Source organism: Amphiura filiformis, chromosome 11 (genome assembly GCF_039555335.1).
Source record: "Amphiura filiformis chromosome 11, Afil_fr2py, whole genome shotgun sequence".
In the NCBI taxonomy this organism is placed as follows: domain Eukaryota; kingdom Metazoa; phylum Echinodermata; class Ophiuroidea; order Amphilepidida; family Amphiuridae; genus Amphiura; species Amphiura filiformis.
In genome coordinates, this window is record NC_092638.1 from 46,567,801 (window position 1) to 46,580,556 (window position 12,756).

The following is a 12,756-nucleotide window of genomic DNA, read 5'->3' on the forward strand; positions in this document are numbered from 1 at the left end:
TATTTTTTCGAAAAAAAATTGAGAAAATTTTGAAAAAGGACCCATTCATATACCAAAATAGGCTTTGAAAAAGGGTCATTGATATACTAAAAGGCTGAAAATGATACCCATATTTATGCACGCCCTCGTATGCCCCGAAGAATAAAGACCCGTGCAACCTATAAATTGGCATGTCATCAGGGTACATTAATTAGCAATACTATCAATCACTTTGTTCATATTATGTACTTTTCATTGGCAAAGAAGTGTGAACCAAAAAACAAAGGAACCAAAACAAACCAAGCAATGAAAAGCACCACATGACTCTCCATGTTTTAATAGCAAAAAAAGATGTATCAGAGCTGCTGGGTGTGATTGTTTTGCAATGTACATTTGCCTCACAGAATTTAGCCAATTTGGCCCAATTTTTTTTAACAAAATATTTGCACAAAATATGATAAAAAAAAGCCTCATCTTCAAATAACTGTGACTGGACACTACGTATCAGCCGTAAAGTCGGCCCCAGTCAATTTTGTTTTATTTCGTGTTTAGAAAATATATATCATAAGCTTTAAAATAGTAAATCATTTGACTTCAAACGATATCCAGAAGCGGGGCTATGGATTGTTGAACTCTGCCCCTTCAACAAAATGGTACCATTTTTCGGTTCTACATGGGTCTCCTTTTCCACATTGCTGGTAATAAAGTCATAATTCAAATCATCCACAAGTCAACGAGGTTCAGAAAATACAATGCAATTGTAACCCACCACTTGAACAGGATTTAGCCAAAGCAAACAAAGACTAGAGCTATGAGTCTATATGTAGAAGATTATTATTCTCTTCAGCAATAGGATTATTGATTGGTTTAAACGCTACCAAATGAGAAACATGTCACGCCTAATTGAGACACCTATGAATACAACCTTCACACACATTTTGCACAGTATCTCAGAATACAATTTACAGTTTACGGCTCATTCGTAGTGTCCACTCACAATTATGTGACAAACACTTTAAATTAGTGAAAATATATTTTATGTACAAATGTATATTTATACAGTCAGACAAATAATTAAGGTACCAGTTATGTTCACCAGTTATGTTCACCCCTGTATATCCTAAAAAAGACAAATCATAATTAGAACCAGCTGCCAATAATTGCATCATTTAGCTCAAATTTAAGACCTCATTCGTTGAAATTGTTCAAGAAATAAAGACACAACTATTCAAAAACCCAAGGAAGATGTCGATTTAAAAGTTGCAGTTTGCTCCATTGCATGCCCTATTGATATGTACACAATGTGTTCGCGAACAAGAGAACTAACGCTTTGCTTCCGTTGATAAGCACATTAAAACTAACGTTGTGCTTTCATTGCTTGGAACACATATAACAGCACCTTTTGATTTTGTTTCTTCATTAGGTTTTGGATCACATTTTTTTTAATTCGCAACCAATTTCAACAAATAAGGTCTTAAATAAGAGCTCCGAGTACAGGTATTGGCTGCTTGTTTTAATTTGGACATATTGTCTTTATATAGGATACAGGGGTGAACACAACTGGTACCTTAATTCTTTGGCTTACTGTACATGTATGTATATATACGAATGTCAGCTTTGACAGTGTTGAGCATCTTTAATTTTATATTTTGAGTGAAACAAAAGAGAAAAAAATGCATTCCACATTGAATTTCAAAATCTTCACAAGCTCTGAGACACACACCCCCCCCCCTGCCTTAAAAATGTAAAACCAATATATACACACATACATAATAAATGCATTTTAAAATTAACTGTCAATTACAAGCTACTACATTGTAGTATTTTAATTTGTATCACTTGGTCCAGAGAGCCATGTCAGAGCACCATAAGTAGCTTCAAATCACAAGCATTCACTTTCAATGTCAGAAATACATGTACATGTACATACACATGCATTAAAGGCCATTCAGTGATTTGCTGATCCTGATGATCGTAAAAAACATCAAAATTCAGATTTTGGTAGTTTTTGTCATTGCCATAAATGTGTTAACATAGCCTGCTAGTGGTTCAGCCGAAAGCTGTGTATTTAAGACAAAAATAAGGAATTTACATGAATCTGTAATTTAGATACTGACAGTATCTAAATTAGCTACATGCATTCGAATGGGTCTTCAACTTCGTTAATATGCTGCCTTCTTTGTGTTTTCCAACATTTTCATTATTTCAAAAATACCAAATGACAATTTGAACGACTTATCCTTCACTTTTAAGCAATTTATAAACAATTTTAATTTTTTTACACTTTCGCTGGGATCACTGAATGGGTCTACAACTAGGGATGGAAACTTGTAGCAATGACATTATTATTTTCTGAAACTGCTTCAACATTTTCTGAACCTGAGAGCATATCACTATCAGACACACCATATAATCTATGGACACACCAACTTGCATTCTGAATACAATGAATGTTCTTCTGATATCAAATACTTTTGATTTTTTTGCAATTCGCAATATACATTTCTTTCCCCATAAGACCTAAAATTGTTAGGTCTTGGGGTGGGGGAATGTATCTTTAATACCAAAGGTAAAAATTTTCAAATGATGAATGGCTTTTCCTCCCAGCTACTTACACTTAAGTACATATCATTAGATTTATAATGTTTACTTCGAGGACTGTTAAATATCAAAATATCAATTTTTAATAATTGACCATAAAATGTGTATTATATCGCAAATGTCAAAAAATCAAAACTATTTGATATCAGAAGGACATTCCTCATATTCAGAATACAATTTGATGTGTCTGATGTGCTCTCATGTCCCACAAAAAATACTGCAAACGTTGCTATCCGAGCCCTTAATGGATTTTCTCAAATTAATACAATATTCATCTTGATATTTGGTTACTGTTTTATTGTGATATTTCTTCATAACATTTAAAATATCAATACATGTAATAATTAGAAAGCAAAATAATACTTCTACGCTACTCAAATTTGAGTAGCGCAGAAGTATTATTTTTCTTTCTATTTACATTTACTGCTACGCATGAATATATATACATCATTATATATATGTAATAATTTTTTAAAAACTATACATCATTGGCATATAACACTTTTTTATATTTTGTTTAACAACTTTTTTAACTTGTAATTTGTACATGTATTATAAAATGTATACATGTATGTGACACAATCTGGTCCATGGAGGCCAAAGGAGGCATTTTTGACAAATGAGTTACTATAATTATTACCTTATACAAAACACCAAGGTCTAGCATATACTTAAGTTTTATGACTGTTTTCTTCTGTATTTTATTGTTTTGTTTTTTACTGAATATCTCTATTTTAAATTTGCCACCTCCATATACATGTATAGAGCACATCTGTCAGATATTACTGTACATTTAGGGATTCAATAATGTATCAACATTGTTCATCACCATTCACCATTTAACAATGACACGTCTGCATTTTCTGTGTGGTTTACTCAAGCCTGGAAATAAGCAGACTGGAACCAGGAGCAATTTGTTTTTGAACATTGCTCCTGGTTAACTGGGATTTTACAAGCAACAGGAGCAATATTTGAAGAAACAGGAGCAATTTTCAAATAGAAAATCCTTTTCTGCATATACAATATAGCATTCCAGCACTACGTAAAAACTGGAACCAATTTTCAAAAATAAATTGTTCCTGGTTCATGTGAATTTTACAAGAACCAGGAGCAATTGGTGGCTTTACGGGGGAAAATTTGCTCCCCGCGCCCGCTTATTTCCAGGCTTGGGTTTACTTCACAAGGGCAGCTTTATAGCTGCATGAGCTAAGTAAACCATGTGCTGGACATGAGTTGTTAAATGGTAAAATATTATTGAATTCCTTTCAACAATGAAAACTTGCTCAAGATCATCTAATTCACATGATTATTTCAGGCAGAATGTCAGTTAGTCATTGTCACACATCATTACAATAAGATTGATGATTTCTCTCTTGATATCAGCAATAAAACTACATAAATAAAACAGCAATGTTTAGCCCCTTAGCTTGTAACATACCCACATGTTCCAGGCATTACAAATTTTACGTATGTGCACGGCCTTTAACTTGAGTATGTGTATATATGCTACTGTAAAAGTGTAGATTTATCATCAATTTTAAACAGTTGAATCATGCATATGGTCATTTTCACAGTAAAGGGTGTAACTTTTGATTTTTGGGTCAAAATTTCAAACCACTTAAATATGTTTCTGTTTACTGAAATCATGCATAGAAGCAACTTAAATTCCAGTAAAATAATGTTTCAAGGCTTAAACCTTTTGATTTCTAATAAAAATTTGACATTTCCATAACATTTTGATTAAAATCTAAGAAAAAATGTATTTTACATAACCTCAGAAAATTATGACATGAAAGCTGGAATACATGTGAAATCCCATTCCAAAGTAAGTCAACAGATATAAGTTAAATTTTATACCATGTTTTGCTATGTTTGTAATTGCAGGTTTGGAAATTTTTAACATCAAGTGTCATTTACAATGGAAATTTCCCAACCTTAAACATATTTTTTAAGTTTTAATTGGGTTCCTAAAATAATTTGAATGTCTAACTTCATGTACAAATACTACTTGATGAAAGGAACCTCCCAGCCAAGTTTCACAGAAATTGGAGTTATTTTTTAGAAATGGCAATTCAAGCGATTTGTGTTTCGGAGGCTTCAGTTAACAACACAGGTGATCATAAAAGTAAAATATTTGGCTAACTACTACAAGTTGACATAAAACAATAGGTAAAAAATATCACAATTACCTATTTTCATGCTTTGCTTCTAAGTATTGAATTTCAGTTGTGACAAAAATTAAATTATCACAGCAAGTCATTTTTTTTGTTTCGGAGGCTTCATGTTAACAATTGTTAAACATTGCAGAAGTAGTTTTTTTGAAAACAACAGTGTTGGGATCATCTAAGCTGTTATTTTCTTGTGTGTATTGAATCAATTATTCTATGTGGCAGATATTGTAGATTTATCACTGTTAATTTTTTCACCCATTTGTTAAGTATGGTGTTTTTTGCATGTGAAGCCTCCGAAACAGGCTTTTTTGGGTATCAGTATATTTTTCAAACATTAACCATAATGTCAAATTTTTTTAAAATTTATGACATTCTGCACATATCAAGTAATAATTACAATGCAGATATCAGTATGAAACACACCAATTTAGATATGCATAGATGATAATTAATCTTATTGTTGTTTCGGAGGCTTCATTTGTTTCGGAGGCTTCAATTGTTAACGGAAAGTTCATATTGGGTCCCATTTTCAAACGGTGATATATATCTCCACGATTTAAAAACATGTGACTTGAGGATCTACTTTGCTACATTTTGATAAATAGATTGGATGAGCTCTTTTATTTATATTTGCACAAGCTTGCTGAACAGTTTGTTTGGAGGCTTCAAAAAGTTAACGGAAAAACGGCTCTTTGAAGTCAAGATTTTATAAAAATTTTAAAAGCTTGCAAATCGACTAATTTTTGTTACCCATTTCAAGTTAAGATAACAACTGTTATGAATCAAGAAGAAGTGAAGAAATAACCAAGAATTATGAACCAAAGCTACACCCACAAAGTTTGTTAACAATTGTTAACGGAAAATGAAGCCTCGAAACAACAAATATCGAAGTCCGGTTCTCAAAAATACAGGGCCGTTCACAATTAAATCTAATGTGGCAGTGTTTACTGAACATATGACTGTACTTTCAGGATAAGAAAAATTATCCATGAACTAACTGAAGAAAACGCAGGGTTTTACAAAAATGTTACTGTTTTTTATAGTTTTTCAAAATGGCAATATTAAGTACATTTAAGCCTGCTAAAACTGAACGCAGTAACTCCCAAAGCTGATTATGCTACCCAAGGTAGCTGCTAACTAGATGACTTATGTGGCCAAAAATCATGGAATTCTGTGGCTTTATAAGAACACTACGGATTAAAATGTTAAAAATCCAAAGTTACACCCTTTACCGTGAAAATGACCATATACAAAGGTATAGGTAGAGTTGTTCAAGTGTACATTTTGTATATTATACTCACACTACCCATTTGGCATTGATGGATTTCATGTATCACTTCTTTTTACAAATTTTCATGTGTTTTGTACATTGTCCACTTTGAGTAAAAGCTCTCTGACAGTGGATGCACTTGAAAGGTTTCTCTCCTGTATGAGAGCGTCTATGAATGCGAATTTCACTTTGCTTAGCCGCTCGATACCCACAATCAGGACACTTGCATGGCTTCAGCAAAGCTTCGGCAAGCTCTGATCCACCTTGATGTTTCTTTTCATGTTTAGTACGTGCAGCTGCTGATAAGAAAGACAAACCGCAAACATTACAAGTGCATTTGTTCTGAGACGATTCCATGTGGATTTTTCTTATGTGCACTTGTAGAGCCCCGAAGAATTTAGCCCTATGCGGACAATATTCACACTGGAATTTCCTCTCGTCTGTATGGGTCATAAGATGGGCATTTAAAGCATGGGCCCTCAGCATCTTGCCACAGACGTCACACATGATTTTCACAACATCACTATCACTGTGTCTTTTTTGATGCGCAGTGAGATTCGACTTATCCATAAAGCACTTGTCGCATTCGCTACATTTGAATGATTTCAGTCCTTTATGGCGTAGCAGATGTCTCTTCAGACTTATTTTATGTTTTAAGACGGTACCACAGATATGACACACGCAAGGTTTGCGTTCCTTAGCAACATCACTGTGGACCAATTCCTCATGTTTGCTCATACAATTTTTGTACTTAAACTTACGGTCACAACCAGGATGTGGACAATTAAGATACTGCGGTTCTTTATGATCTCTTATGTGTGATTTCAGCGAACCAAATCCACAGAAGCATGATGTACACAATGAACACTTAAAAGGCTTAAGTACTTCCTTTTGTTCCATGTGCTCACTAAGATGTACTGAAAACTTTTTCATTTTATCTGCATTCCATTTAAATTTTTTCTTACAAAATTTGCACGCAAATTGTTTTGAAGTCATACTTCCTTCTAAAATCATTTCTTTCATTTCTGGATTCACATCGTTGATTTCGAGCGTCTTCTTCCATTTGACTGGACCTTCCTTTTTCTGACTTGTTTTGGCCTCTTTTTTGGTGGATTGTAACGCCATCCCTTTGTCTTGTATTTCATCAGAATAATTTGAGCTGCTGTCCCCATCATCATCTGATGGCATATAATCAGTGTCTTTGTTCATCCCATGATCTCCACCACAATCTTCTCTAGACACTGATTCATCTTTGTCCGCAATTGCGATTTCTACCACCGACTCGTCGGATTCTATTTTAATCACTTTAACGATCTTGTCTGACTGCAGCAATTCTTGCTGGTTTTCAATACTCTCCTCAACAGGAACTTCCTTCAATTTTATTTCACTACAGCAAAGTCCACACTTACGCGGATCTGTTTCCTTCTTTGTGAATAATTGTTCCAGTTCCGTTTTCACTTCTCGCACACGCTTGTCTGCGCAAGAATTGCAAAAATATAAAACTGTTGCCATTTTGTGTCTTCCTTCAGTTACAATACTGAAAATAGGCTGTTAAGCTTAAGGTCAGGTAGAGAATGATGACAGTGCATGTGTACCCTGTACTGGTACTGTATCAATTATAACTGTGTGATGACATTCTGCAAGCTCTTCAACAGGTGTTTGGTGGTTTGGATCACCCTACAAGAGATGTGGAAAGAGAGAGAGAGAGAGTGAGAAAGAGAGAGATAGGGAGGAAGAGAGAGAGAGAGAAATAAAAAACTCATTACAATTCAAATATACTCTTACACAGATGTGTTTTTATTATAAACGATTTGTAAAACCTACAAACTGACACCGTGGACATTAATTATCAATACAACCTTGTTCATACATACATGTATATACTACAACCATTATTCTACATCGGCAAAGAACAAAAACATATATATCATACAAGGTGTCCATGAAAGAACTGTACCATGGGAAACTTTTAAGTTAAAATTAAATTAAAATTAATTAAAGAGTTTAACTTCAACACTACACTATTTTTCGCTCACCTGGAGCGTTTTCACTAGTTCGACTAGCGTCTTCAGCAGATGGTGATGCTGTGATGATATCTTGTCTACAATCGGGATATCTCTCACTGATGACGTCATATGATTGACATCCTATGACGTCATCCTGTCAATCATATGACTTCATCAGTGAGAGATATCCCCATTGTAGACAAGATATATCATCACAGCATCACCATCTGCTGAAGACACTAGTCGAACTAGTGAAAACGTTCCAGGTGAGCGAAAAATAGTGTAGTGTTGAAGTTAAACCCTTTAATCATATTATCTACCACTACGTATGAATATCCACAATATTTAACGCCACAACTAAACATAAATCATAGCTGGTGTGGTTGAGGAATAAATCAGCTACAACATACTTTTTGAATTTTGACAATTGACCACACCTTTCTTGATGATAAGAATTTGACAAAACTCCCTCATTTTCAAACCTTTCCAAGGATTCAAATATCAATCGATGATCTGCATTAGGGGTGCTAATCAAGGGCGTAACCAGTGTTTTGGTTGGGGGGGGGGGGGCAAAATACAATTTCGGGGGCACAGACGAAAAGATTACAGTTGCATCATAATACATGGACATAAATTTGGTATTTTACACTATTTTTGTCCATTATCAGGATGAAAATGGGCGTTCATTTTACACTATTTTGGCCCATGATCGGGCTGAATTTCGGTAGAAAAGGGCTCATTGCCCTTTTACTTTTCTTTTGCCCTTCTGATTTGCTCTTTTATTTTTTGTCAGAGGGGTACTTTTTTCTTTCATTTTTTTTGTCAGGGGGGCACTCTGCCCCACCGCTGGCTACGCTACTGGTGCTAATCACTGTGCATTATCAGTGCATGAGGTGTCTATATCATTGACAGATATTTGACTCCGTGGAACGGATGAGGTAGTTTCGTAAAATTCTTTTACTTCAAAAACAGAGCGGTGAATTGTGAAAATTCAAAAAGTATGTGATAGCTGATATGTTCCTCAACCACATCGGTTATTTAGTTATGTTTGGTTTATGCATTAAAATACCAACAAAAAAAGTTTCTGATGATACAGTTCTTTCAGGGACAGCCTGTATAATTGTCCAAGTCTTAAAACTTGTAAGATCAATATGTATAACTGGTCCGACTCAAAAATGTCATTTACAATTTTATGTTATTTACAAGTGAAGACATTCTACAATTAGGCCTAAAAAAAATTGTTTGATTGGCGTATAACATAAAAAATTAGGGTCGGTAAAAAGTATGAAAAAAAGTCTAGGGTCGGGCCCATTTTTAGGGTCGGTCGGGTTACGCCAATCAAACAATTTTTTTTAGGCCTTACTGTATTCTACATTTCTATAACACTGCTACCCCTGTGCCAAAAGAACTCAGTGATTCAATTCGCTAAATCTGGAAATCATTGGAAATCAGATTTTTGCATATTTGTAAAGGATTTATTTTATTAAAACATTTGCTGGATTTTAGTTCAATGCTAAAACAACTACCCCGTGCAGAAACACTCTTTGGTTCTAACGGGACCAGTCTCAAACAAAACCTATAATTAGATTTAGAAGCATTAATGGAAAGAAAAGATATACACAAATTTGGAGATAAAGATCGTGGAAAGGGAGGGCACTCCCAACAAATCAAGCAAACAATTTACTGTTAGCCTTTCGGTGAAGAGAAAAGAAATTGTTAATCCAATCTCACTCTTGCTGCTGCTTTGAAAGGGGTGCTTGGTAGCTGCTACCAAACCAAAAAATTCTGGAGGGGTGCTTATTGGAAGAGGGGCACTAATTATGTCATATACAATAACTGTCATTTTCAAACGACTATCATTTGGTCCAGTCAATGATGTCAGAGCCACAGTAGTACACACCCAACATGCTGCATATGCATGCAAAACAGCATGTCTCAACACATTGATGTTACTGACTGACCCAGATAAAAATACTATGTACTACTCATCATACAATACTTTTCCTATTGCTGCCACCCCCAGAGGTACACAGTGGAATCACATGTACAGTACACTGTACGCACATTGGTACTGGATTGGGACTGCACTGGTACTTTGTAGTATCCAAAGTAGCTGGGCAGCAGTGTACCTCTGGAGTCTGGATTGGGACTGCACTGGTACTTTGTAGTAGCCACAAAGTAGCTGGGCAGCAGTGTACCTCTGGAGTCGGTAGCAATAGGAATCTGATAGTGTATATTGCAATCTTGCATGCATTTTTCATATTCTATAAATTTGTAAGTGTGCATTTTGTAGAGTTCAGATGCAAAACACAAAGTGTGCCTTGTGTTAATTCTTTAATAAATTGAATTTTTCCGATATTTTTTGAGGGCTTTGTTCTTTATTAGTGGGCTTATGGATATTCTAAAATGAATAAATCCATTATTCATCTTCAATATTTGGAAAATTATGACATTCCTTATCAAAAATTGAAATTATTAATATTAGTATTAAAAAACAGCATCTGAACTCCTCATTTGTACACAATCTCTTTTTCCATATTGTCATACACATGTACATCACTAACACTGTCCATAAAGCTCTAGCTTTGGCAGTGATGCATCATTCTTTTTGCAAATTTTCATGTGTCTTGTACACTGTCCATTTTGAGCAAAAGCTCTCTGGCAGTAGGCACAGTTGAAAGGTTTCTCTCCTGTATGAGAACGTCTATGAATGCGAATATAACATGGCTTTTTCGCTCGATACCCGCAATCTGGACACTTGTATGGCTTCAGCAGAGTTTCAGCAAGCTCTAATCCACCTCTATGTTTCTTTTCATGTTTTGTACAAGCAGTTGCTGATAAGAAAGTCAGCCCACAAAATCCACATTTACATTTGTTCGGATCCGATTGCGTGTGGATGTTTCTAATGTGAGATTGTAGAGTCCCCAAACGTTTAGCTCTATACGGGCAATACTCGCACTGGTATATTCTCTCATCGGTATGGGTGATACGGTGTGTGTTTAACTCGTTTAACAGAACGAACGTCTTGCCACACACCTCACACATGGTCTTTTTTGTATCGCTGTGTCTTTCCTTATGCCTGGCGAGATTTGCCTTATCGATAAAGCACTTGTCGCATTCACTACATTTGAATGCCTTCAAACCTTCATGGCGTAGCAGATGCGTTTTCATACTTGTATGTTTTACGACAGCACCGCAGATTTGACATACCCGAGGCTTCTTTGCTTTGCGTTCCTTGACAACACCGCTGTGGACTAATTCCTCATGCTTGCCGATACTTTTTTTGTGCTTGAACTTACGGTCACAATCAGCATGTGGACAATCATAATATTTGGGGTTGGTATGATCTCTTGTGTGGTTTTTCAAAGTAGTAAAGCCACTGAAGCATGATGTACACAATGAACACTTAAAGGGCTTCGGTACTTCCTTTTGTTCCATGAGATCACTAAGATCTGTTGAAAACTCCTTTTGTTCCATGTGCTTACTTAGATGTACTGAAAACATTTTCATCATAGCTGCATTCCATTTAAACTCTTCCTTACAAAATTTGCAGGCAAATTGTTTTGAAGTTATACTTCCTTCTAAAATCATTTCTTTAATTTTCGGATTCACGTCGTTGATTTTGAGCGTGTTCTTCAGACCTTTCCTTTTCTCACTTGTTTTAGCCTCGGACTTGGCAGATATTGATGCCTTCCCTTCACTGTCCAATTCTTCACAAGAATCTGACCCATAATCACTACTTCCTTCGCCCTCTGATGGCATATAAATAGTGTCTTCATCCGACTCAGGATTTTCATCTTCACCAGAAACTGATACATCTTTGGCCACAATTGGAATTTCTTCCACCAATCCGTCAGACTCTGTTTTCATCACATCAATGATCTTGTCTGACTGCAACAATTCTTGCTGGTTTTCAGATCTTTCCTCAGCAGGTTCCTTCTTCAATTTTATTTCCCCACAGCAAATTCCACACGTAAGAGGATCCGTTTTATTCTTTTTGAATAATTGTTCCAGTTCTGTTTTTACCTCTCGCACACGTTTGTCTGCGCAAGAATCACAAAAATATAAAACCATTGCCATTTTGCATTTTCCTTAGATCAGTGATAATACCGAAAACAGGGTGTTATAAGTTTACGTTTCGGTAGAGAATTGTATTGTATCATTTGTAGCTGGAAGTGCTGCTACAGGAGGTGTTTGCTGGCTTGGATCGTCCTAAAGGAGAGAGGGAGAGAGGGAAGAAGAGAGAGAGAGAGAAGTACAAAACTGGTAAGTTTTAATATACATTTTGTACTTTTTTTTACTTTACGCAAATGTGTTTTTACTGTGAAACATCTGTGCAACCTGCAAATTGATGACATCATCACACTATGATAATTATTTTACAATGGCAAATATCTTGGTATCTTAAAAGACATAAAGTCTGGACATTAATTTCTTCCATGCTAATAGTCAATCGATTTTCCTCACATTTCTGGGTTTATATTTACAGTGTACAGGATCTGTGCAAGACCAATAAACCATTAAATGTTGTAGCAGTAAATGTGTTAATTGAAAAACTAGAAACATTGTGGTGGCTAGCTAGAGAAGTTATCTTACACTTCCCATAATGCATTTCTTCCATTGCAATATTATGTACTGATTTGCTATGCTGTGCCACGGGTCGACAAAATATACCTCAGTAAACTGAGCACATCCAGATCCTGCTAAATATGTTTAAATTCTTGACTAG

General features: G+C 35.4%; 1 protein-coding gene across 12 annotated transcripts in view; it reads right to left on the bottom strand.

Moving 5' to 3' along the window:
* Positions 1 to 12,756, bottom strand: part of LOC140164908 (zinc finger Y-chromosomal protein-like) — an 82,291-nt gene that overhangs the window by 28,768 nt on the left and 40,767 nt on the right. For 4 of the 12 annotated variants that reach the window (XM_072188293.1, XM_072188295.1, XM_072188291.1 and 1 more), the window contains one exon: positions 8,546 to 12,239. The exons of 6 other annotated variants lie outside the window; for them this stretch is intronic. In XM_072188293.1, coding sequence (XP_072044394.1) covers positions 10,587 to 12,107 — 1,521 coding nt within the window. In that variant the 5' untranslated portion in view covers positions 12,108 to 12,239 and the 3' untranslated portion in view covers positions 8,546 to 10,586. Of the gene's footprint in view, positions 1 to 6,051; positions 7,699 to 8,545; positions 12,240 to 12,756 lie in introns of those variants that run through there. 2 more of the 12 variants (XM_072188302.1, XM_072188301.1) reach the window with 1 other exon arrangement.